The sequence below is a fragment of the Mastomys coucha genome, unplaced genomic scaffold (genome assembly GCF_008632895.1).
Source record: "Mastomys coucha isolate ucsf_1 unplaced genomic scaffold, UCSF_Mcou_1 pScaffold15, whole genome shotgun sequence".
Taxonomy (NCBI): domain Eukaryota; kingdom Metazoa; phylum Chordata; class Mammalia; order Rodentia; family Muridae; genus Mastomys; species Mastomys coucha.
The window spans coordinates 114,188,927-114,215,759 of NW_022196897.1; the positions used below are offsets into that span (position 1 = coordinate 114,188,927).

The 26,833-nt window shown below is 39.6% G+C and overlaps 1 protein-coding gene across 1 annotated transcript in view; it reads right to left on the bottom strand.

Annotated features, from left to right (window-relative positions):
* Anapc1 (anaphase promoting complex subunit 1) overlaps nucleotides 1-26,833 on the bottom strand; it is a 78,629-nt gene that overhangs the window by 28,914 nt on the left and 22,882 nt on the right. The window contains exons 16-29 of the mRNA XM_031371850.1: nucleotides 26,374-26,434; nucleotides 24,811-24,998; nucleotides 21,735-21,809; nucleotides 20,631-20,899; nucleotides 19,160-19,251; nucleotides 18,431-18,579; nucleotides 14,173-14,251; nucleotides 13,866-13,902; nucleotides 13,711-13,781; nucleotides 11,652-11,830; nucleotides 9,328-9,542; nucleotides 6,666-6,784; nucleotides 4,010-4,281; nucleotides 2,998-3,232 (exon numbers count right to left, since the gene is read on the bottom strand). Coding sequence (XP_031227710.1) covers nucleotides 2,998-3,232; nucleotides 4,010-4,281; nucleotides 6,666-6,784; nucleotides 9,328-9,542; nucleotides 11,652-11,830; nucleotides 13,711-13,781; nucleotides 13,866-13,902; nucleotides 14,173-14,251; nucleotides 18,431-18,579; nucleotides 19,160-19,251; nucleotides 20,631-20,899; nucleotides 21,735-21,809; nucleotides 24,811-24,998; nucleotides 26,374-26,434 — 2,041 coding nt within the window. The remainder of the gene's footprint in view (nucleotides 1-2,997; nucleotides 3,233-4,009; nucleotides 4,282-6,665; nucleotides 6,785-9,327; nucleotides 9,543-11,651; nucleotides 11,831-13,710; nucleotides 13,782-13,865; nucleotides 13,903-14,172; nucleotides 14,252-18,430; nucleotides 18,580-19,159; nucleotides 19,252-20,630; nucleotides 20,900-21,734; nucleotides 21,810-24,810; nucleotides 24,999-26,373; nucleotides 26,435-26,833) is intronic.

The following is a 26,833-nucleotide window of genomic DNA, read 5'->3' on the forward strand; positions in this document are numbered from 1 at the left end:
CTCCTACCTAGTGTTTTTTTTTTGGGGGGGTGAGGTGGGAGGAGGATGAGGGTAGAGAAGAATTGTAGGTAAAAGAACCCAATAAAAATGGTCAAAAGTACAGTTACAATCATGTGTGTCTATAGTAAAACTCATACTTTTAAAAGCATTCCATTCTACTAACGATTCTCAACCAGTGGGTCGCAAACCCTTTAGGGTGGCATATCAGATATCCTGTATATCAGATATTTAATTACGATTCATAAGAGTATGTGAAATTATAGTTATGAAATAGCAAAAAAATATAATTTTATAGTTGTGGGTCACAACATGAAGAGCTGTATTAAAGGATCACAGCATTAGGTAGATTGAGAACCACTGCTTTAGGAAAACAAAATGTGTTATAAAGACCTCTCCTTCCAGAAAGAAGTTCATACTTCTAGAATTTTGTTCTCCAGAGTAAAAAAGCTGACATTCAAAAGAAAAGGTTATGTGACCGCAATTAGTATAATACATATGCATATAGTAGCAGAGAGACAGAAACAGCCCGAGAGCATGACATGTCAACAGCTTGACATGACAGCACATGCTCTAATCCCAGCACAGGGAGGTGGGGGAAGGAGAAAGGTGGGGGAAGGCTGACATTCTACTGTTTAAAAAAAAGAGGGAGGGTGGAAGTGGAGAGGTGACAGTGATTAAGAGCACTTGCTGCTCTTCAGAGGACACGGGTTTGATTCTCAGTACCCATGTGGCAGCAGCTAACAACTGTCTTAACTACAGTTCCAAAAGATCCAACACCCTCTCCTGGCCTCCATGGGCACTGCATATGGTGCACAGACATACATGCAGGCAAAACACATACATACATACATACATACATACATACATACATACATACAAACATATATACATATGTCTATATAAAATTTAAAAAAGGATTTTTTAAAGCAAAAAAGAATAAAAGTTCTAAAATAAGACAATTGGGCATTTTAGAAAACTTTGTAATATATACAATATTAATTTTAAAAGATACTTATGACAATGAAGCATTTTCAAAAGCAGAATATAAATATCATATGCATCCTGGTGATAACTTTATCAAGAAACACATATGAATCAAAGATGAAATCTCGTGTGCAGAATGAGAGGTGCACCGTGGCTGTGGATGGGCTGCAGCACTAGACAGCACTGGTACGGCAGGTTTTGCTTACCCTCTAAATGAGTAAACTCTAAAGAGCAGTGCTCAGGACTTTTGAGGACTTTTTCAGACCTATAATGTATACTGCTTTGTGTTTTGGTATAGGAATTGTAGCTAGTCTTTTCTCTACATTGGGGGTTCTTCTTTCTTCAACCCTTCTCCACCCCTTTTCTTCTACCCTTTTAACCCCCAAACACTAGATAAGAGAGAAAAAAGAGAGGAAAGGAAAGAGATGCCAGAATAAAGTCAGAGGTTGAAAAGGGGGTTAACTACTTCCTGCTGATTAGGGGCATCAAGTTCCTTGGGGGCAAGTTTGATCTCATTTCTTCTCCTTTTTTCTTCATTGCACATAACTACTTGACAAACCACAACTATCAGCAACTAATAACCCACCACCAACACCCAATAAGCAACTAACAGCCCTAACAGCACATCTCTCGATCCCTGGCATCTTCATACCCTCTGAAAAGACGTCAAGATTCCAAATGTCACACAATTGCAGAAACGATATATCTGCAGCTGACAAAATCACACTCCTGCTGAGCACAAGGCAAACCATAGTCAGCCACTGTGGACATCTGAAGCAGCTCGATGTCCCATGCCTGGGATTAAGATGAAAACATTCTTATATTTCTTTGGGTTTTTTTGTTTTGTTTTGTTTTTAAGAAACCAAAATTACAAAACTGTCACTACAAGGAATGTTTCGGTTTTGTAAATAACTTCTCTTCCCACTACAGCAGATCAGAGTCTCAGCCCCAGTCTTCGGTATTCTATGCGCATCCACTGCCTTACAGCTTTATGGTGGACCTGCTAGATGTGGCCTGAGCTTTAGCTGATATAATAGCAAAGGGCTGAAACATTTGAGTTCCCCTACATACACATAATAAGCCAAAATACGGACCTCTAGCCTGGGTCCTAGAACAACAGGTGAAACAGAACCAGAGCAAGTAAACCAAAGATGTGCAGCCTAAAAATACAGCCAGCAGGCCAACTCAATGGTGGTTCATTTTGTAGAAGCAGAGCAGCAAGAGCTACGTGATGCAATCAAGCAAAAGAATAATCAAGCGAAAGAAGTTTTTACTTTCCATGGTTTCCCTACTTGGTAGTCATGTTCTGCACACATTAAATGCCAAATTCTAGAAATAAAAATGCCTAGACCATTATAATCATCCCTCTCTAACAATTACTGTTATTAATTTGTTAATTTAATATGTAAGTTAAACTTTGTCAGAGTGGCCTCATATCTATAAATTCTGCACCCATGAAACCAATCAACCACACACCAAAAATACTTTTACAACTCTACCTTCACTGAACACCCATAGACTTCCAACACTATTCCCTAAACAATACAAGTATAACACTGTTTATAGAGCTTCTATGTTAAGCTGTAAAGCCTTTACATTTACCAGTGATTAAAATGTAAGTGAAAAGTATGAGGTGCTCAGGTTATAGGACATAATTGCCTTTTTTTTCAAGCATTTTTGTCCAACAGAAGAAACCAAGGTGGTATTAGGAACCAAAACAATGAAATTTTAAGTGTAGGCAACTGGTATGAGATCAATGCTCAGTCGTTTCCACCAGAGGTAAGCTGTGGGTTTGTCCATCCAGGCTTACCACCTACGCAGCAGCAGAAGCCCTAGCTCCATTACCTGTGAGCTTGGCTTTCGTTTTTCCTTTAACTAGCTAGCTGATCATTATGTGCTCATAAAAGCTACTCTTTGTTTTCTTTAGTTTTCATAATTTTACCATTTTTTTGAAGGTGTATGTTTGAGTGGAAAATGTACACCTGTAAAAATTAAGCACTATTAACTGCATACCTATTTCAGCCAACAGGACTTCCGCAGTGTGTCTGTGAGCTGTGCCCTGATAAACAAGGCCAATGCCAACCACAGCCGCCACTTGGACATTGTGAGGCACGTCAAGCTCTGTGGATGTCGGGGGTAAGAGAGCAGGAACGTGAATGCTAAGAAGCCGGGTAATTGACATGTCCATGGTACCAAGTTTTGCAGCAGAAACACCAAGTAGCAATCCAATGCTTGTCATTTCATGGCCCTACAAAGGCACACAAAAATAAAACTCAGACAATACTAAAACACACACACAAGCATGTTTTCCGAAGCAAACATTAACTCTTCATGTTGTCCATAGAAAGCTCTCCAACTTAGTTTTTGAGGCATGGGACCTGGAACTCACAATCAGGTAGGCGGGCTACCAGCAAGCCCCTGAGGTCCTCTTTTCTTCACCTCCCCAGCACCAGGATCACGGGAGTGCTAGCCCACAGCTGGTGTTTTCATGTAAGTGCTGGGAACTAAACTCTTTATGTTTGCAGGACAATTACTTTACTAAGTGAGCGATCTCCCCAGTCCCACAAATGGTTTAAGAACAGTGCCTGCCTCTTTCGATCAGCACCTCTACATGGCAGGCACTGAGAGTACAGTGGCAAATAAATACATTTGGTCTCGGGTCACAGTGTTCTAATAAGGGAAAACATGCCAAATTAAGACATACAAAGCCACAGAGGAGCTGGAAATTATTAGAATCTCTAAAGAACCTTAGCCAGTAAAATAGAAGAAAGTGGGACACTCAAAGATAGTACAAAGGCTGCAGAAGGGAGCAGGACCACACAGGCCTCAGAAGCAGACAGAGACAATGGGAGATGACTAAATGGTTCTGAGTAGGAGACAAACTGATCAACACTTTAGACTGTTTCCTGCTATGAGATGAACACTGTTGGAGGTGCAGGAATAAGGCTGGGCAAGCAGGACAGTCAGGAGGTAGTGCAGTAGATCTATGTGGCATAACGCCAGGATGAGGATGCCATGTTCTCACCTTGGTCAAATAGTCATGGATATTGAGAGTAGCCAGTTTGGTAAGGTGCCCATTCAGACCCAGGGCCATGAGAAAACCAGCATACTCATTGGCTAACTCAGCATGCTTTGGCTTGTTGTAAACAATCCAAGCTGAGTCTATCTGGGAAGCTGGGGCTATCTTCAGGCCAGCAGCCACACCATTATGAAAGCTGGCCCAACTTGCCATGTTGGGAGGCACATCGATGTTTCCACTATTAAGATCTACAGTTGTGTTTCGTGGAGGGGCTCGCCCTAGGCAAAGGAGAAGGGAATTAAGAGAATTTACATAATTAAAACTCAAATCTTTAAATAAAGTTACATTCAAACCCCCTATTAAGAGCTAGAGAGATGGCTCAACAGTTAAGAGCACTTGCTTCTCTTGCAGAGGACTGAGATTTACTTCCCAGCACCCATATGGTAGCTTACAAGTCTGTGTAACTCTGTTCCCTGGGGGTTCAATGCCTCTTCTGAACTCTTTAAATTCCTTTCCACACATAGTACACATGCATACACTCAGGTACATAAATACACACAAAATAAATATTTTAAACACCCCCCCACACACACTTCCTGGCCATGGCAGCACAAGCCTGTAAATCCTAAAAACCCAGAGGCAAAGGTTAGTGCATCTCTGTGAATTGGAGCCCAATCTGGTCTACATAGAGTTCCAGGCCAGTCAGAGTTTAGGGTTACATACTGAGATGCTGTTCCCCAAAACAACAAATAAACAAAGGAAACTATATTGTTTAAAATGTTTCAGAGTCCATTTTGCTAACACACAATAAAATAACTGATAGCTTTGGCTTCAGACGGTCTGGTCAGAGTTCTCGCTGCTCTACAGTGTTTGTAGCTCCAGGGAGATAGGGGGAAATGACGTGAAGGCCAGTGTCACAGGTGAACTACATGAGTAACAAATTCCAACGGAGGACTGAGGACACTGATGCTCATTTCACTCACTCACTCCTCTGCTGTCTGAATATTAAAGCTTTGTGAATTTTAATAGGCAGGGACCTTCAGAAATCTGCCCCTTCTCTGACTTGTATGTCTATCTTCTTCACGGATATCTGTAAGTATCTAAATATGGTGTTGTTAAAAATGCCAAACTTATACCTGGAGAGATGGATGGCTGTACTGTTCAGGCCACTTCCTGCTTGGTTCCCATGCATCCATATTAGGTGACAACTACCTGTAACTGCAGCTCTGTTCTCTCACCTCCATATGCACACACATACACAACAACTAAACAATTTCTTTAAAATGCCAAATTTAGCCGGGCGTGGTGGCACACGCCTTTAATCCCAGCACTTGGGAGGCAGAGGCAGGTGGATTTCTGAGTTCGAGGCCAGCCTGGTCTACAGAGTGAGCTCCAGGACAGCCAGGGCTATACAGAGAAACCCTGTCTCGAAAAACCAAAAAAAAAAAAGAAAAAAAAAAATGCCAAATTTAATTGAATATGGTAGCACATGCCTATAATCCTGGCATTCAAGAGGCCTCACAGGAGGATGGAAATTTTGAGGCTAGCCTGAGCTATATAGTAAGACACTATGTCAAAACAGAAAGTGTCTGTTTACAGAGAAGTTACCCAGGGAACTAGCAAGGAACATTCTCTAATGTGAAGATCCACAAGTGATAGAAATTAAATGTTTATGATGTTATGAGTTCAGTTTGATTTTTTTTCTAATTCCTTTGAGTTTTTATACATATTGTGTACACAGACATGGTGAAATCATCTTTATATTCTTAATGGCTTATGTTAGCTCAACTCATCAACAGACATTTATGAGACTGATATGATGACCATTGTGCTAAAATGTCAACGAGACAGACATTTAAAATAAATAAACAAAGAAAGCTACCAAAATCTTCAGAACTTTGAAAACACTATTTTAAAGATGTCTAAAATGTCATCAAAACAAATTCTACATAGATGAACAGTGTTTTATTTATAGCTGCATACACAGAGAAGCAATGAGTGTCTCAAGAGAACTAATATTGTACAGATTAGACTTTAAAAAAGCACAACAAAACAGAATCTCACTATGTTGCCCCAGCTGGTCTGGAACTCAAGAGATCCACCTGCCTCTGCTTTCCAAGTGCTGGGATGGAAGGTGTGTGCACCACATCCAGTCCTAAATAGTTCCATCTTTTTTAACAATAACTCTTTGAACTTTTTATATCTTAAAATAATCACATTAAAATGCAAAATTAGTAATAGGCTATATTCTAACTCCCTTGTCGCCCAGTTGGTAGCGCTGTTCTAGAAGACTGTGGTATTTGGGAAATAGGGGACTACTGGAAGAACCGAGCCACTGAGAGCTGGGTCTTGAGGTTTCCAGCCATCCTGTCTGTGTCCTGACTGTTGATTTGAGGCCACTCCAGCCACAAGTTGTTCCTAGCCTCATGCTTTCCTGCAGTGATGGACTGCATCCTCTTAAACCAGGAGCTACTCCCTAAGCTGCTTGACAGGACTATTTTGTCACAGCTACGAGAAAAGTAATACAATTTGCTATTTGAGTTTCAAAAGCCACCAGAGTGAGTTATTAATGCTTAAAAAAATCAATGAGGGCAGAGAAACATTTCTTTGGTTTTTAACTATGAACTTAGTCTTTTGTTAATGAGCACAGAATTTAACATACCCGTCAGATTCAATTTAGGTATAGGCAATGGCTCTGTTGGAACAGGATGATATGAGAACAATGTGAACATTCCTCGTCCTACTGGAAGGGCCATAGTTCGCTGACACAACTGGAGCAGTCTATAATGAAAATACGAACCAACACACAAACTGTTAACTGTTCACAGCTGGGATCTACAGGAGGAAATTATTCTGAGAGGAGCTAAGATGGAAAACAAACCACCCAGAGATGGGAGGACCGCAAGTCCTCTCACAACTCGACTCCCAACAGGATGCTGAAGCACAGAGCTCCTTTGCTTATTTACTGTGAATGAAACCCAATTCTCCTGGGGTAGTAAAAAAAACATGAAACCCAAATTCTACTCTGATGCTAACCTGTTCAAAGAAAGTGTATTATCTGGGTTGTTCTTGGTCGTAACTTTCAGTTGAGCTGCATTAGTATGCTGAGATCCTCCCCTCGTTCCTTCTATCAACACAGCCTCAAAAATGCTACTTACCTCTGTTTTGTACACAAAGAAAGGAAGTAAACAGTCACCAGATCCACTCACTAAACATGCTCAAAGTTAAAATGGCTTCTGCTGGTCACACTGAAAGACGTAACACCCCACTTTTGTTCCTGCATTGAATCTACTTTACATAGGTCCTTGGGTAAAAACTAACAAAAAATTTGGAAGTTGCAATTCATAACCAAGAAATGGTTTTAAAAGTTTTATTTGATACTACAGAAAGGACCTTCAGAGGCTAACAAAGGGCTAACAAAATATTCAGTAAGCTGATTTCTCCTTAGTTACATAAATGCACTTACTGTTCAGCTCATTAGAGAGGACTCTAACACTCTAATGTTCTAACATTCCTTGGAACTACAGCAGTACAATCACTGGGGATTCATGAAATTTAAACCCAAGAAGCTGGATCCTATAGAATATTCTGGTGAAAGCTTTACATATAATCCAATTACACTTGAGAGTCATTAAATTAAATCAATAGCATCAATGCTGTAGCCCCTGGATGCATAAGGCCACTAATAATAATAAGGCCACTTCATGATCCCATTAAGTACCAAGAAAACAGATCTCCAATGAGACTTAGATTTACTAACCAAAGGATACATTCTGATTTCAGATATAATAAAATAAGTGTTTCTCAACCTGTGAGTAGTGACCCCTTGGGAAGAGTATCAAATGACCTTTATGCAGGAGTCACCTAAGGGCCATCTACATATCAGATATTTAAATTATAATTCATAACAGTAGCAAAATTACAGTTATGAAGTAGCAATGAAAATAATTTTATGATAGGGGGTCACTACAACATGAGGAACTGTATTAAGGGGTTAAGGCATTAGGAAGGTTGAGAACCACTGTACTAAAAGATTACAAAGAAAAAGAATCAATGCGCTGTTAATAATAGCTGACTACAGTGAGTTTACTATGCACTACAAGTATATAAGTGTTCTATAAAAGAACTGACTTGATACCAATAGCTAATGAGGTATAACTGTTACACTCATGTCTATTACAGTTGAAGCAACTCATAAAATAACATGTTAAGCAATTTACCCAAGTTCATCCAGCAATTACTACAGTCTTACTACAAAAGCCCCATTCCTAACTATGTGCTCTACCCTCAATTTCATGCGATAACCTGAGTCCACGTGGTGAGGAAACAGTGAGAGAGTGGCGACTGCCCTTCAAACAGTACAAGAAAAGAAGCTGGGCTAGTTCACACACCTGTAATTCCAGCTCCTCAAATCAGAAGCTCAATGTAAGCCCTGCCTGAGCTAGAGAGAAATCAAGGCCAGCTAAGCAACTTATAAGTCTGAAGCCAGGGGAGGACAGAATGGTTTCAGAGTAGAGGAGAACCAGTCACCTCACGCTCCTGTCCCTATAGACAGAGCCACTCCCAGCACCTGCCTCATACCTTCTAGAACTGTGTTCAAAAGTCAACTTTTGTTCCTAAGTGGTTTATCAGGTATTTTTTTCACAACCACAAACACTAACACAAGTGGTGTGAGTTTAAAGCACACTAAAAATTAACAAAGAAGAGCCTCAAAGTCTACTCCTAGACTCAGACCCAGAAGAATAAGCCCAGTGTATACTTCATTTACACATTCTGTTACTCTTAGATTTGCCTTTTCTGAAGTAACTCTTATATTTCAAGAGGAAGGTACAACTATATCCTCAAAAGCCAAAAATTATTTTTAAGCTATAAATGGTTTACTGGCATTGGATATAAGGTTAATATGAAAGGTAGACTTTTAACTTCAAAGTAAGTTACTTCATTTTGGCTTATGTAAGACAATTCCTACAGATCAACTTGATCTAAGTAAGTTCTCAAATTAAATTCTCTCCCAAGTAATTCTAGACTTTATTTTAAAGATAACATTTAAAACTAACCACCAAGCTGGCAAGACAGCTAAGTGAGAAAAGGCACTTGCCAGTAAGTCTGAGTTGGATTATCCTGAATCCTACAGGAAAGAAAGAACTAACTCCCAAAAGTTGTTTTCTGATCTCCACATACACACTGCAGTGTACACACACACACACACACACACACACACACACACACACACACAAAATGTTTAAAAAAGAAAAGTTAAAAAATTAAAGGAAAGCAATCTAGTCTCAAGTGTAACAGATTGGACAGGAGATGAACTATTTTACCTGTTTTCTTTTTCTTCAATGAACTCATGGTCACTGAGTTCTGGGTACTGCACCACATTGACACGGACAGGCTGTGCACTTTGAAGCAGCCTTCGCACATCCTGCACCCGTAAATCTTCACTCCATATTAATGACATAACCTCATGGTTCAAGTCATTCATGCCATCATCTTCCTCCTCTGCCTCAGTCCCTGAAGACACATCTGATGAGAGCACCTGCGTAATGGATTTTAGAGTACTGAATTAAAAGGTCGTTGTGGGCCTAGCCTGAGAAGGGCAAACAGGCTAATGGAACAGAACTCTACACTAGAGGTAAGCAGAACAAGTAAGTTTCCTGAAGTCACACAACGCTGTCATACAAGCTGAGCACTTCTGCACTAGGACAGCACCATGTTGCCCAGGCTGGCCACACGCTCCTGGTCTCATTATCACCTGAGTCTATGTAAGTGTCTAGTTTCTACAAATGCTAGTTTTCTGTCCATCGTAGAGGCAACAGTGTTAGTCTGGAAAAAAAATGGTATATGTCTAGATAAAAACTTACTTTTGTTCCCATGGGATAACTAATCTAAAAGAAACTATAACATGCACCACTGAGCACTTCCACCAAGAGCCCACTTACATGATGGTGCTTCCCTAAGATAGGATGCATGCACAGTGACCCAGCTACAAATACTATCATGCTCAGACATCAGAATTACCTAGGGCTGGTGAGATGGCTCAGCGGGTAAGAACACTGACTGCTCTTCTGAAGGTCCTGAGTTCGAATCCTAGCAACTACATGGTGACTCACAACCACCCGTCATGAGATCTGATGCCCTCTTCTGATGCATCTGAAGACAGCTACAGTGTATTACACCAGAGCGAGAGGGGCCAGAGCCAGAGGGGCCAGAACGAGTGGGGCTGTCCTGAGTTGAATTCCCAGCAGCCACATTATGGCTCACAGCTATCTGTACAGCTAGTGTACTCATACATATAAAATAAATAAACAAATCTTTAAAAAAAGAACTACCTAAGGACACATTTCTCAGAATGTATGCCAGTGTTAGGCAATAGGTGACTCTATATCCTAACCTACAGGACATAAATACAAATAGCAGAATCATTTTGAAATTTAGCAACAAATAATTGAAGTAACTAATTTTAGATAAACTTGCTTAGATTGACATTTAAATGATTTACATATTAATATTTATAGTGTTTATTTGCTGAATGGTCCTCAGGAGCAAAAGAGATCTAAATACTAAAGATTTTTTTTTCATGTGCGTGCATGCATGCGTGTTTGTATGTGTGTTTATGTGTGTATGTGTGTGTTATGGCAGGGTCTTACTATGTAATTCAGGCTATCCTTGAACTCATGGTAATTCTCCTGGCCCAGTCTTCCAAGTTCTGAATACTAGCATGTACTACCACATCTGGATTTTCTTGGTCAAAAAAATAAAACCATTTTGTATTTAAAATAGGATAAATACCAAGTCAATAAGAGTTGCTATTTAGATACAAATCTGAGATCAGATGCTGGTGGAAACTGAATCTGGCCCAAGTTCATGGCAGGTAACTGTCAAGCTAGGAGACCTACTGTAACACACCCATGGTCATACTATGCTGTAATAATGTGATGATTCAAAGGCTATGAGACAAGCCTGACTCCTACTGTTTATGCAGGGATGTCATAGATCTCTCTGAGTCCTATAACAGCCAGACTGGTCTACATAAGAGAAAAAAATGTCTCAAAAAAGAAAAAAATGAATACCACTACTACTAATAATAATAATAACAATAGTAATTATAAAAAATAAAAAATTATCCTTGTTTCTGGGCTTCTTAGAACTCATTCTGAAATAGACTTAACCATAAAGGAGAAAGTATTCTTACTCAGGCTTTAATTTTACTATTATTCTGGGGTAATACATATTTATTTATACCTATTTAAAGGGTTGAATTCAAAAAAATTGAACCCTTCAAAAAGTAATCAACAAGAAAACAGGTATTATCATAGCTAGCCACACTGAGGGTACACGGGCTCTGGGGTTTCCTATGCAGTAACTGCTTGCCTCTACAGGTACAAGTAGGAGAACAGGCATGGCAGGTGGCTTGCTGACTCTGTATCTATCCTGATTCTGGGCAAAGAAAGGTCCAGGCAACATGGGGCAGTCACTAAGTTCACAATTCTCATGTTCAATTATAAACTCCATATGGCTTTATAACATAAAAGGCAAACTGATATGCACAGTTACCAAAACAGATAAAGGTGCAAAAGAAAATGAAGACTGCTTCCACTCTGATTTTATCTGGGACTAAAACTGAACTTCCCACGTCGACACTCACAGATTTGCCTCTGGGTAAATTTCCTTCGCAAGCCTGCTTGGAAAGGTCCTGACGTCCAATCAAGAGACAGACAGCTTCTGACCAATCTGAATCAGGCTGCTCCCGACAGTGGTAGATGGCATCTCTAATGGGAAGAGCAATCCCAAAGGGAAGGGTCTCCAGATCTCTTAAAGTGAATCCTTAAAGTGAAAAGAAGAAAGATGCTTTTCAGCTAGAGATAGGCCAATCATCCTCTAGTCAGTCAAAAGCACCGAACTCACCATTACTAAGAGCTGGCCAAGTGCAGGAAACAACAGTAAATCTCATTTGTAATCAATAGTGCTGTGAATTGATTACCATTATTTTGGGAGTTGGTATGAAAGACACCTCCACTCCTCTGGTTCATCATAGCCACAAAAAACATTGTGCACATGTGCACCAAAATATAGAAATAAAAATAGGAACTTTGGGGGCTGAAGAGATGGCTTAGCAGTTAAGAGCACCGACTGCTCTTCCAGAGGTCCTGAGTTCAATTCCCAGCAACCATATGGTGGCTCACAACCATCTGTAATGGGATCAGATGCCCTCTTCTGTGTCTGAAGACAGCTACAGTGTACTCACAAACATGAAATAAATAAATAAATCTTTAAAAAAAAAATAGGAACTTTGTTTCATTATGGGGGTTAAAAGGCATGGGTTGGGGCATTTTGTCCTACTGTCTATCTTCAATAAATGACTTAGCTACATGAATCAGTTTAGCTGAATGTGGTACTTGTATATATACACGTAAACATGTAAACATACATTCCTAAGCAAAATATAAAGATGAGTAACTGAAAACAGCAAGACAAAGATAGCATGTCTGTCTGTCGGTGAGTGACAGCAGCACTGTCACGCTGTTTTAAAGGCAGGCAACCAACAGCCAAATTCACTTTAGTAATACTCTTTCCATAAACATTTCACACATACTTTTGAATGTTAAATATATTTAATATTTAAAATACTTGTAAAACTCAGGCCAATTCAAGTTTCTTTTCTAGTAATGATGTTCTAAACTTCATAATCCACTATTTATGATATAAAAGTTCATCAATTATTGAAGTAAAAATATTTATATAAGATTAATTTTTAGTAAATCTTAAGTGATGCACAGTAGACAGAATTCATCCAATATTTTTCATTTATGCATCCTATATGTACACTGTAAGATAGCTATTGTTATTTTTCTACAAGTCATAGAAAAAAGAACTGTAAAGACCTCCACTGAGAACAAACTCTGGGCGAGACCAAGAAACACATGAGACCTCCTTGAAGTACTGCTTTTTAAGGTGTATGTAGAACAGTCTCAATTTTTAGTCATAAACTCAATTCAGTAACCGTTTTTCCCCAGCGCAGGGAACACAGTCTTACTGTGTAGCCCTCATTGCCCTGGCACTCACTATGTAGACAGGGATAGCATCAAGCTCAGCGACACCCACCTGCCTCTGCCTCCTATGTCCTGTGATTAAAGGCATGTACCACCACTACTGGCAAGAGGTTTTTGTTGGTTTTATCCAATTATTTTTTCAAAGAAAACACTTTTAAACTCAGGAGTGATGACATTTGGATCAAAAAATACAGAATTAATTTTTCTCCCTTCTTGTTAGCTGAGGATTCATTCATTCATCACAGTGCCTAAAATCTCGAGTCTTTTCCATTTGAGAGAGCACTCTGAAGGGCTTACACATCTGATCTTAGATGACAAGAGAGTGCCCATTTCTGATACTGAAGTCTCAGAATGGCTTCACATTTAGATATATAGTAACTAAAGTTTGCATTCTGAGACCAGCTTACAGATCTGCAGCCTGAACTGATCCACAGGGAATGAAATAAAGATTTCCAAGGCCCTAAGATATAAAAGGCTGGTGTCCCAGCCACTTTTCTATAGGAAGTTGTAAAGGTTCCACTTGATGAACACTATCTCAAGCTTCAGCCTTTACAAAAAACCATAGACTCTCTCCACGTGCCTCCCAATTCCACTGTCTGGAAGTAGAGTGGTCTGGAAGCAGGACCTAGTCCTCGGTAACAGCACAGCTCTTACCTACACTGGCCATCCAGACAACTAATCTCTCAGCCAGAACAGAAACTGAAGCAGAATGCCGGAAAGTAAACCTATGGAGAACAAAAGTATATTAAACACAAACATTCAACGTTGCTTCCAACTTTAATATAAAAGCACAGTCTGAAACACACTACCTGTTTTCTTCTTGTTCTGCTTGTGGCTTTTGGGGAGCTGAAAGGCAACAAATGGAAACTTTATTTTAATAGACATCCTGTAAGAAAAGCAACATGCAGAGATATTTGGAAGTAAGAATTCATTAACTAAACTTTTTAAAAATAATAAAGCAAGCAGTACTGTGGCAAGCTGCAGAGGACAGTCATTTCCTTTAGACTAACACAGTCCTATACAGCCACACTGGCTGTAGAAGCCAGGTCTCTAAGGCTAGCACTAATAAACATTTTAACATTCTGTTTGTGGGAGTCAAACATTATAACAACTTACTTAAGGTTACTTTGGATAAATACTGGCAAGTTTCATCAGAAACACAACTCTCATCACCAAGGGTGTAGAGGGCAATACTCTGCAGAGAAAAGGAACTTGTTACTTGTTTTGTTTGTTTGTTTGTTTGTTTTTAATCTTCAGTTGTTTTGGTTAATTTTCTTTATGAAACAGGGTCTCATGTAGCCCTGAGTGGCCTAAAAATCCCCATGAATCTGAGGCTGGCCTTGAACTTCTGAGCCTCCTGCCTCCTAGTGCTGGGATTACAGGACTGTGCCCCACATCCAGATGAGCCTGTTCTTATTAAACCACTGAAATAAAAGAAAGGAAAGCATAAAGTGGGGAGACTCCTGCATTTCAGACGTACAACACTGTGAGTCTGGACAAACTTTATTCAACAAGGTGACTATCACTCTCAATACAAAAAAAGGTGCATCATACCCTAAACACTATCCCCATACCACCCCACCCTTGTGTTCTATCACAATCCTTCTATACAATGTTAGAAAGAACTACCCTGTCCTCTAGCCCATCTGTCCTACATGGCATAAATGGGATCGCACAGGACGGAGTCTTCCCAGTTCTACATTTACAACATAGCACAGCCATGACTCATCTCCTCTATGCTACAGTCAGTGCTTTGCTCCTCTTTACTGAGTAGTATCCATTACAGAGATGTTCCAACTTAGTGCATCTACTCAAGGGCTGATGAGTATGGGCTGGAGAGACGGCTCAGTAATTAAGAGGACTGGTTCCTCCCCTACAGGACCCAGGTTCAATTCTCAGCACCCACATGGTGCCTCTCAACCATCTATAACTCCAGTTCTAGGAGAGCCAATGTTTTACTTCATGGGTACTGCATATATATGGTACATAGTATACTTGTAAGCAAAAGACTCACACAAAATAAAATTAATGATTTCATTTTCCTTTCTTAAATTGACATACAGGTTGTTCCCAGTTTCCATCAGTTATAAGAAAACTGCTTCATGCCTTCACATTCCGGTCTTTACGTGACCATATATTTCACATCAGGGAGTAAGCCTATAGTAAATACATGTTAAATTTTACAAAATTAGCCGGGCAGTGGTGGCATGTGCCTTTAATCCCAGCTCTTGGGAGGCAAAGGCAGGCAGATTTCTGAGTTTGAAGCCAGCCTGGTCTACAAAGTGAGTTCCAAGACAGCCAGGGCTACGCAGAGAAACCCTGTCTCGAAAAACCAAAAAAAAAAAAAAAAATTACAAACTTTTGGAGCATTCTTATATTCCCATAATTAAAGAATTTTAGGTGCTCTATACTTTCATATTTTTAATTATCCCTACAGGTACCTAGTCATACCCTAACAGTACCCAACAGTGGTAGCTATCCCAAAGGATCTCATTTAGTCTTTAATTTCTTTAGAAACAGATATATTCAAAACAATAGCAAGAAAAAATGCAAAACAGTTCAAATGACTTAACATCACCTACTAGAAAATTATTTCTATTCAGTGTGTGGTGTAATATGTGCATGCATATTCCTACTGAGTGTTCATGTGACTACAGACATGTACATGACACAGAATGTATGTGAAGGCCAGAGGACAAACTCAGATGTTGGTTCTTATCTTCTACCTTGCTTGTAACTGGGTCTCTTAGTGATGGTTCCTTTGGAAGAGAAGCCAAGTGATCTTAACCGCCGAGCCATTGGGCACATTTGTAATTGTCTAGACTTAGGCTAGCCTCTGAGAATGTCTGAGGGATTGTCCTGATTATCTTAACTAATGCAACTCTCAGTGGGACCATTCCTTAAGCAAAGGAACCCAGACCATGTAAAATGAGATGACAAACTAAGCACATATGCATTAATTCATTGACTATAGGGCTGGTGAGATGGCTCAGTAGGTAAGAGCACTGACTACTTTTCTGAAGGTGCTGAGTTCAAATCCCAGCAACCCCATAATGTCTTACAACCACCCGTAATGAGATCTGACACCCTCTTCTGGTGTATTTGAAGACAGCTACAGTGTACTTATTTGTAATAGTAAATAAATCTTTAGGCTGGAGCGAGCAGAGGTCCTGAAGAGTCAATTCCTAACAACCAGATGAAGGCTCACAACTATTTGTACAGCTACAGTGTATACTCATATACATTAAATAAATAAATCTTTAAAAAAATATATGGACATAAAATGAAAGTAAATAAATCTTTAAAAAAAGAAAATTCATTGACTGTAGATGTGATGTGACCATTTGCTTCAGTTTCAGTTGCCTTCTGCCCAGAGATGGACCTGGAATTGTGAGCCAAATAAGCCCTTTCTCCCCTAAGCTACTTTTCTCATGGTGTTTTATCTTAGAAACAGGAAATGAAACTAATTTAGGTGATGAAAAAATTATAGAGAAAGATGGTGGTAATGACTACATATGTGAATTAAAAAACACACGGAACTTCCCTGGCACCCCTATCTGGAGCCATGGAGGACTGATAAGGCCCTGGAACAGAACAGAACAGCAAAGGGAAAGATGAAAAGATATTTACAGTTTTCTAACTTTCAAATGAGGGGATAAAAGTGGCAGGAGTCCCTTGTATGCCTGAGAAGACCCCATTTTGGAAACGCTCCCTAACAGGCCTATACTGTACCAACATCAAGAAACAGAAGTAGAAACTTTACCAATGCCCTGTGGTTCTACATCCAAGTTTGAGGATTACATTAACTATTCAAGATGGGTAACATTCCAAAAATAAATATATATATCTTTGAAAAACATCTCAGTAGGACTTTTAAGAACTATATGTAAAGTAATAATAAAATAGGCAAAGGTTAAGACAACTTCTAAAAAGAATAGTAATGGAAGAGTAAAAAAACTAGGCTTACTATGAAACTATAGCAATGAAGACAATGTGGAGAGCACATACATCAATAAACCAGTAAAAATGTTTCCCCAAAGTCCAGACTGGAAAAAAAAAGTGCTCAACAGACTTCTGACAGAAGCACAAATATGAAAGGGATGGTCACAAAGAGCCGGACATCCAGAGAGTAACAAACTCAACCTAAGTCAGGGGTGGTATTATTTCCCCAGGATCACATCAGTCTGGATGCTCAGGAAGATCACCAATTCAAGACTATCCTGGTCTACATGGTAAGGTGCTATGCAAAAAACATGAAAGAGCCGGGTGGTGGTACACGCCTTTAATCCCAGCACTTGGGAGGCAGAGGCAGGCAGATTTTTGAGTTCGAGGCCAGCCTGGTCTACAGAGTGAGTTTCAGGACAGCCAGGGCTACAAAGAGAAACCCTGTCTCGAAAAATCCAAAAAACAAAAACAAAACAAAAACAAAAAACAAAAAAAAAAAAGAAAATAACGGTTTGTTTTTGGTTTTTTTGTTGTGTTTTGGTTATTTTTTTTTGAGACAGGGTTTCTCTGTATAGCCCTGGCTGTCCTGGAATTCATTCTGTAGACCAGTCTGGCCTCGAACTCAGAAATTCGCCTGCCTCTGCCTCCCAAGTGCTGGGATTAAAGGTGTGCGTCACCACTGCCCAGCAAAAAATGCTTTCTTGACAGAACAATGACACAAAGTACAAAGCAGGACAGAAGCAGCAAATCTGACATTCTGACAGAACTCCTCAGCAGAAAGTTCAAAACATCACCACAGTCACTAGGAAATGCAATTTAAGAGCACAGAGACGTATAACCACAGATCAGCCAAGCTGAAGTGTCAATAATGGACAAGAATTTAAGAAAACAATCTCTTAACCCTGCAGGAGGCACTATGAAATAATCAGCCATTCTGGAAAATAGCTGGCAATTTCTATAAAGCTAAGCATATACTTAGTGTATATCCATTAGTCCCAAACCTCAGTCCTTAGCCTAAGGAAATAAAAACTTATGCTGACGTGAAGGCCTGTGTGTGGCCGTTTAGAATATCAGCACTTATAACCGCTAACAACTGAAACCAACCCAGCTATCAGATAAGCAAACTTTGGGGCAGCAACATGTATGTAGTGGTCTGTGAGCAACAGAAGCTAGGATCTGGTGGCACATGCAACAACTTAAAGAGGTATTTGAGAGAGGTGCTCCTCCTCTCCAAAATCATTACTACAAATGTTCAATATTCTAACTAAAATGGCAATTACATAAAACTATCTGCTGAAATGAACTATATGGGGGAGAAACACTGTGATTTTTACTATAATTTGTGTGTGTACACATGTGAATACTGAATGTGCTGTATGTATGAAAATTTAAAGAAATAAGATAATCAGTCAATACTCTAAATACATACCAAGACCACTAGCTTGCTCCTCTCGCAGATCCCAGGAAGGTAAGGATAGGGTGGCATTCCTTCACCCTTCAGGCATGAACTCACCCACTGATAGATACTTGGCGGCTCAGAAGTAAAAAATGGAGGATGATGCATAAATCCCATCTGACCTTTAAAATTACACAAAATGTTTAATAAGACACACAAACACATTTAAGACAAAAAGGATGGTCATAATACTTGTCCTTTCAAACTGTAAAAATTACATTTTCAATATTATCCAAAATGAATCACATTCCTGCCAGAGTAAATAGCTGACTACATTATTTATAAATTTAAATTACTTCTCAGTTCAAGTCTAGGCTGGAACAGTGGTGCTGTAAGTTGTTTACATTTGTGCTGTCCAGCATGGTAACCCCTAGCCCAAATGTGACTACTAAGTATCTTAATGTGGCTAGTGCAATGAGGATCTAAATTTTTACTGTTAATTAAAGCCAAGTAAATATATGACATTGGCTACTGATTGGACACCATAAATGAAGGTTCATGTCTCTGCCATTAAAGGCTATCTAAGCTTTGGAATAAGTAAACTGAAGAAGTTGTGGCTTCCTTCTATGCAGAGGTCAAATGCTTCTATTTCAACCCTGCTTGGCTAAAATAATATGTAAGATGTCTATCTCTTGCTCTTCCTGGAGAGAGGCACAACAAAATGCCTATCTACTGAAGAGCTGAAGTGGTGTTGACACTCACCTTGGTCAATGGTGCAAACTTGTCCAGTGGTTTTGACAAGAGTTGGGTAATCTCTGTAGTAATGGTCCAAGTAAGGCTCCAATTTTAAGTCCCTAGAACATTAAGAGCACACACAAACAAAAAGTCTTCTAACAGTCTCCTTCGGTTGACTTTTTGATTTAAAAAGTAAGGATATGAGAAGGTTTTCAACTTTAGAGTACATTCATATGCATCTAGTGTCACACATTCAACCTTCCTGCTAGGCAAATTTTATAAAGGTCAAACTGGACATAGAGCACTACCTTGCCCCTTCCTGTTGTTTACTGGCTGTGCAATCTTACGCAAGTAATCTCCACAGACTACAATACTTTCTTCCAGAAAACAGAAACACACTACCTAGCTCACTCTGAGACTTCTTGACTATTGTGTTATTTTGCTTTAGTTTGGGTTTATTTTTTTCCTCAATTAAAATGGTCCCCCTCAGGTATAGTATTTCCAGCAGAGTTTTCCAAGGATAACAGGCATGTGCCACTATTGTTAGCTACTACAAGGTCTGTATATAATTAATATATGTGGGAAATACAGGGTAGTATGATGGCTCACATCTGAAAATCCTAAAATTTGACAGGCTGAGGCAGAAGAATCAAGGGTTTGAGGTCAGTCACAGTTACAAGGGCAGGTACTACGTATTTTAGAAAGCCATGATCAGGGTTTAGAAAAATTAAATTACAAAATGGAATTTATGATGGCAATGATCTGCCATTAGGGAAATGAACCATCAAATAAGCATGCCATGTTTCAGAAAAGTATTTCAGGATCCTCAGTACCACAAAAGTCAGAAAATGTACTAATATCTTAATTAAGAGGCTGAAATGCCAACTTTAACTTAGTTGTCACCAAGGGTCACAAAAGTCCAAACAATATTAAGTATGACTTCAGTATGAGTACAGTGTCAAACAGGGTGTTATAGTGTAAGAAACGCCTTCCCCCAAACAAGGCTGTATAGTGTGAGAGCCGCCTTCCCCTGCAGGGTAAATCACAGTAAAAACAGCTGCAGCACTGGGGCCACTCCTGTCATACACTGGCATCGGCTCTACCACTGCCTAAGCTCACTCTGAGGCTCCCCAGTGCCTCAGCAGGACAAGCATTTGGCACTTCACCCATAACCACAATTTTCCATGGGAAAGCAGTACATATGTATATGTGGACACTGTTACAGAACACAGAGGAAGAGTGCAGCCAAGCAGCTTGTCAGAACAGAAAGCCCACAGCCAGTCATCCCTGCTTCTTGTGACTTTCCCTGAATCTTGAAATAAAAACTAAAAATCTCAGAAAGCTAAAGGCACATACATATTCAGTATCAATAGTGTTATGGTTTGCAGACAATGCTGTGGAGGTCTGAAAAGGGTAGAATGGAGAGTTTTTCTACCAAGGTTCTTATGGCTCTCATGGGAAGTCCTCTAAAGGACCTCTGCAGTGTTCTAACATCTACCTTGCCAACTGAACAAGGAGGTCAATAAGAGAACAAATTCCTTCTCCCATTAGAGTATTCAACTTGAGCTCTTCATAAACCAGGTGAAGAACAAAGAAAATCGCAGGAATGTGAGCAAAGAGAAGAGTAGAAGAATCCAGACTGAGGTTCTGTGAAAAATCTTCATCTTTTGCCTTTGAAACTTCCAAAGCAGTCAAACACAGAGATTTGTTCAAAAGATGAGACTCAACATTGTGATGGTACTCTGAATTCAGTAAGTATTCCCAGTCCTGAGAAGAAGAAAAAAAAATGACAGCAATTATTACATAGTACCTCTTGGAAGAGGTATTTAAAGATCACAGCAGGAGGCTGGAGAGGTTGGGGAGTGCACACTAGTCTTGCAAAGCGCCTGAGTGAGGTTCCCAGAACCCACATCAGTGATTTCAACCACCTGAAATTCCAACAGGGGTTACAACATCTCTGGACACCATATGCATCTTCACTCAAAAACAAAAACAAAAAACTGGAAACAGCCTAATATAACCATCAACAGAAAGAATACAAACCAAACTACAACAGAGACTCACCCTCAGGAATAACAAGAACATACAACTGGTTGACTCTCCATGTATTATGCTGAATAAGAGAAATCTTATATATACTGAAATACAGTATTATTTCATTTATAATAAATCCTACAACAGGCACAACTAACATGTGGTCAAAGAATTCAAGTCAGGGGTAGCTTGAGGAAAAGGAAAGAAGGACTGATTACAAATAAAGAGATAGTACAAAATGGTCTGTGCTCTGGACCACTTCAGAATACGGCAGAAAAATGCTACATAAAAGGGCAAATGCTGTCAAATACTTGATCAGTTATCAATAAAATATCCAGAAGCCTACACTGAACTCATGCAAAATATATACATTTATAGTAATTTTATATGACTAAGAGAAAAGTAAATAAATAACAGAAAACATAACAGATTCTATCCTTCAAAATAACCTACTTAGAAGTAAAATAAATACAGCAAAAGATAAAGGAAAAATAACATATTGATAGGAATATACATCTGGACAAGTCTCTACAGGCCAATAACATTAGCAAGAAATAATAATGCTTACATCGTCAGATCCAGTATCAGAAGGCCTTGCTTTTTTGGGTGCAATGACTGGAGAAAGTGATCCTTCAAAGTCGAACTGAAACATAACCCCAAAACAGAAGACAAAATTGTGACTTTACTGCTGTTAACTAATCAGTTTAAGGACTCGGATCCTGTTCTGCTAATTATAGAATCTAAAGAAAGTCACTGACACTCTTTTTTGACCAGGAAGGACGATATAAATCTCTCCTAAGAGCTCATGGAGCTAAATCGAGTGTGTAAAGCACTCAGTACAGTGCCTGGGCTCATAGGTACAATAATGGTCATCTCTTTTTCTCCCCAACTTTCACTTCCTACTTCCTGATGATACAAATTATATCTACACAGAAGAATACCAAAATAACATAAGGAGTCATTAGCACTCTCCACAATCTCATAGAAATGAAAGCATAAACAAACAAGTCTGGCCAAAGCAAACAGAAAACAAGCAACATGGAATGTGATGGCCACTGAAGGCCATTTCATCCCTAGCTTATCCTCAGGAACTCTCTCTATAGAAACTCATGTGGTCAGTGTGTCATTTAATCACGATACCTGGAAATTGTAATTTCCAAAAAAATTCTAAAAACTCAAAAATAACTCATAAATATTTTTTTAAAATTCTCTCCATAACCATGACAGCTGCTGGTTGCCAGATATTTGATCACATTGTGAATCCCAAGACTGTGTTATTTACTGGAAAAAAAAAAAAACTGCTTCTAGTTGTGGGGTGACTACAGACACACCTGTAGAACACATCTTTAATCTCAAACAATGAAACTAAAATTAGTTTATAGAAGGAAGCACCTCATGTTTGAAAGTGATGTCTAATTGAGTGGCACACAAAGTGACAAATCAGAGAAAGATCTGACAGAATAAAACATGCTCAACTCTCATGAGAAGAGAGAAGAAAGGGAAGCTGTAAGAGGGAGCAGTGCAGGGGGGCTGGGATAAGGCAGTTTTACCTGGAAAGATTTACAGAGACAGGCTGAAGAGAGAACAAGCTAGACATAGGTGAAAACAGAAAAAGACAGAAATGGAAAAATCAGGAGATTATTACATATTAAGAACATATTGCCAGCATTTGTATGAGGCCAAGCAGAGCAATTCAGGAGAGACAGAAAGAGAAGCCAGATTAAATCTGTTAGTTCAGAAAGTAGTTTGAGCTAGAAGAGCTGTGTTGACCAGCCCAGCCAAAGCCAGAAAGAACTAGAAAGAGTGAGCTTATTCAGCAGTTAAGCCTCAGAGGCTGAAAACATTCTAAGTCTAGATGAGACTGTATGGAGTCTAGAAGCTTCCAGGCCTAGGCCTAGAGCATCAGACTGAGGCAGCAGGCCTCCAAGTTACCTTTATAGCTTATAATCATGAAGGAGATAGGAAGTCTCTGAAGGATTCTAAGCCAGAGGAGTGACTAACATGACCTGACTTTATCAGGCTGCTAAGCTAAGAAGGGACCAAATACAAGTAAAAGGCTACAAACAGTTGGTCAAGACCTCAAGAGTTATACTTTATTCCTCCTGGACCAATGAGAGCATGAGAAAAGAAAATCATTCCCACCTGCACAGAAAGAAGATAGTATTGCTCTCATCTAGCAAAAGGTCACTACATCACAAACATCAATGTGATGATGGTGGTGGTACTTCTAAACAATACTAGCAAGAATATTGACTGGACACCCCTTCAAAATGTTATCTGGCCCAATGTCTTAAAGATACATTTCTTTTTTCTTTTTATTTTCTATTTTGGTTTTTCCAGACAGGGTTTCTCTGTATAGCCCTGGCTGTCCTGGAACTCACTCTGTAGACCAGGCTGGCTTTGAACTCAGAAATCACCTGCCTCTGCCTTCCAAATGCTGGGATTAAAGGCGTGCACCACCACCACCCGGCAAAGATGCATTTCTTGAGAATTAGATACGTGTAAAAAACACTGGCAAATCACTCAAAATAAGACAACGTTCCAATGAGGCCCAAGTATTAACTATTTGTTTACAAACAATAACATGAAACAGTTCTGTGAAAAACATTTAAGGATTTGCAAAATTCCTATCAGTACCATTTTTATGTAAAAGGTACCACTAAAAGTGTCTATAACAGCTATTCCAAAGAATGGGAGATAATCGGTTGCTTCTTCCATTTTCCAAATTTTCCTCAGTGAAAAATTAACTTCCATAATGAAGAAGTAAAAGCTTTTTTTAAAAAATGGAGGTATTAGCATAAGACAGAAACACATAGGTGAGTAGGTCTGAGTTTGGGGACAAAGGGCTAAGTATATTCTATAGTAACATGTTCAGAGTCCCATACTTGAGTACCGGAGAACGATCTCCAAAACAACGAGCACAGCCCCCCTGAAGGCCCTCTGCTGGAGAGTCTGTACAGTGGCTATGTACATCCTGCAAAGGGGTCTGGGAGGCTGAGCCTCACACCACTAACTGTGTTCTAAGGCTAAGTCTGTGGCCTCTCTGATTCACCTAGCAACAAAACCAAGAGGTCTATTTAAGTCATTTTACAAAGAGAACTGAGAAACAGTTAAAATCAGGCATCAATAAAACACAACTGCAATCCAAGCACTTGGGAGGCAAAGTCAGGAATATAGCAAATTTGAGACCAACCTGGGCTACGTACACAGCAAGACCTTGACTTTAAAAAAGACAAAAAGAAAAGAAAAAAAAGGTAAAATGTGCTTATTGTTTGTTTGTGTTTTGTTTTGTTTTTCAAGGCAGGGTTTCTCTGTGTAGCCCTGGCTGTCCTGGAACTCACTCTATAGACCAGGCTGGCCTCGAACTCAGAAATCCACCTGCCTCTGTCTCCTAAGTGCTGGGATTAAAGGTGTGCGCCACCACCACCCGGTGGTAAAATGTGCTTTAACACATTTTTTTTTATAAATACTCAAAACCTACTGAGTACTTGATTCATGCTACATAGGACAATAAGCCTTAGCACTGACATATTCTAAGGCTTAACTGTTATTAAGTTTGCTAGGTTCTCTGGGTGTTATGTAGCCAGTTATATAAGCACTGCATTTATAACAGGATAATGAAGAAAACAACTGTTACTACTTACACTTCGGGTCCATGCTAAGCGGTCTGTATTATAACCCATCATGTTCAAGAGACAAATCACAAATAAACTCCATTCTGAGTGACAACTGGGTCCTCCTGGAGCACTGTGCACGTTGTACCACTTGACGAGCACCTGAATTGCTACTTCTTTTGGCAGGATGAACTTAATTGCTTGCAGACATGTTTGTACTATAAAAAGCAAACACTGCTTTTAGTATGCTTCCTATGTACTTCTTCCTTTCAAATTGCCACCATGTCAAGGCCAGCCCCCCAAAAGGGAACACAGGAGTCTAAGGAGTCTATTGGGCACAAGCATTACCTCACCACTATAAGTCACTTTAAACTAACTACTGAATTCAACAGGGCTCACAGAAAATTTGAGGATAGCTGTCAGGTCCTTAATTCTGGATTAGAAATAAGATAAGCATATAGCCCAGAAATAACTGATTACAACTGTTTGCATCAGGGCATCCAAAGCCTCTGGCGTCACATCACAGACCTGTTGCCAGGGCAACAGCCACCATATTCCCAGAATCCACTGGGCTTACCTCCCACCTTTACCTGCGGCCACTATGTCAGAACCCATATATATATACACGGGGAACATTCCTTCATCTCTCTCTCACTCTCCCCCTCCTCTCTTCCTGCTGCTGCCCCCTCTCTCCCTCTCAATTAAGCTCCTTACACGTGGAACTGTTTGGGCCTAGTGTGTGGTATGTTCTGATGCGACCTGCCATTTTAACACATCAACAACCGCTGCTCTAGGAAATAACTGTTCCCTTCTCACTCTCAAAACTGTCCTAGTTTGAACAATCAAATTTATAAAAATTATCTAATTTCTACACCAATAAATTTATATGAAATATGGATTAAATCCTTTAGTAGATTCAACATGCAGCACAGGAATGCTTAGGGATGCTGCAAGATGTTGTCAATGAGTGAACATTTCTGTCAACTAAAACTGCAACTTGTAATTTCTAAAATGTCTTCCTCACCATGCTATAAGTGGGTTAGGGAGAACACTATCTAATATGCATTGCTCGTAGATATGTCAAGTCATTGGTGTGAAAATCAGCTAGTGGAGAGAGCCAAGGGGACTGCCTGCTGTAAACTGCACAGAGTCACTATTGGGAAAAAATGACTCCAACGTTTTCATTCTCATTCCCTCCAGCCCACCACTGTCACGGACGCCATCTTTAGCAGCACGGCCTCATTAACCTGCCGTATGAGCACAGGCTAGAAGCATATGGCTATAAATCTTAAAAAACCAAAACAGCATGTTTTAGCTGAAAACCAAACAAGAATAAACCAGATGTTTCAAAGGAATCACTCTACAAACACAAACTGCAGGCTGCCGTTCAGCAGTAGAGAGCACAGGCTGCTCTTGTAGAGAACCTGGGTTCAATTTCTAGCATCCATATAGCAACTCACAACATTCCTAACTCTAGTCTGAGGAGACCTGACAGCCTCTTCTGGCCTCCACAGGCACAGCATTCAGACAAAACAAAGAGAACAGAACTGTCTCCATCAACAGTGTGGTAAACAAACTGAGAATGCACAGTACCTAATTCCGAGGTGGCCACTTCAGGGATAGTGATCCTAACCATGGAGCCATTGCTCAGTTCCTAGTGAAAAGAATGGAAACAAAACAAACAAACAAAAAACTGCTTAAGCATTCTAAGTTTTTAAAAGCTTTAAAAAAAAATGGTAATTTTTACTACTGTCTGCCTGTCAAGGCAAAATACAATAAAATGAACTGCTGTACTTTTCAATGAGAAATGAAGGCTTCTAATTAAATATGCATTTTTGTAAAATACTTTCAAAATTTCCTTTTTTTTTTTTTTTTTGGTTTTTCAAGACAGGGTTTCTCTGAATAGCCCTGGGTGTCCTGGAACTAACTCTATAGACCAGGCTGGCCTCGAACTCAGAAATCCACCTGCATCTGCCTCCAAAGTGCTGGGATTAAAGGCGTGCACCACCACTGCCTGGCTCAAAAATTCTTTTAATAATGTTTTTATCCAAAT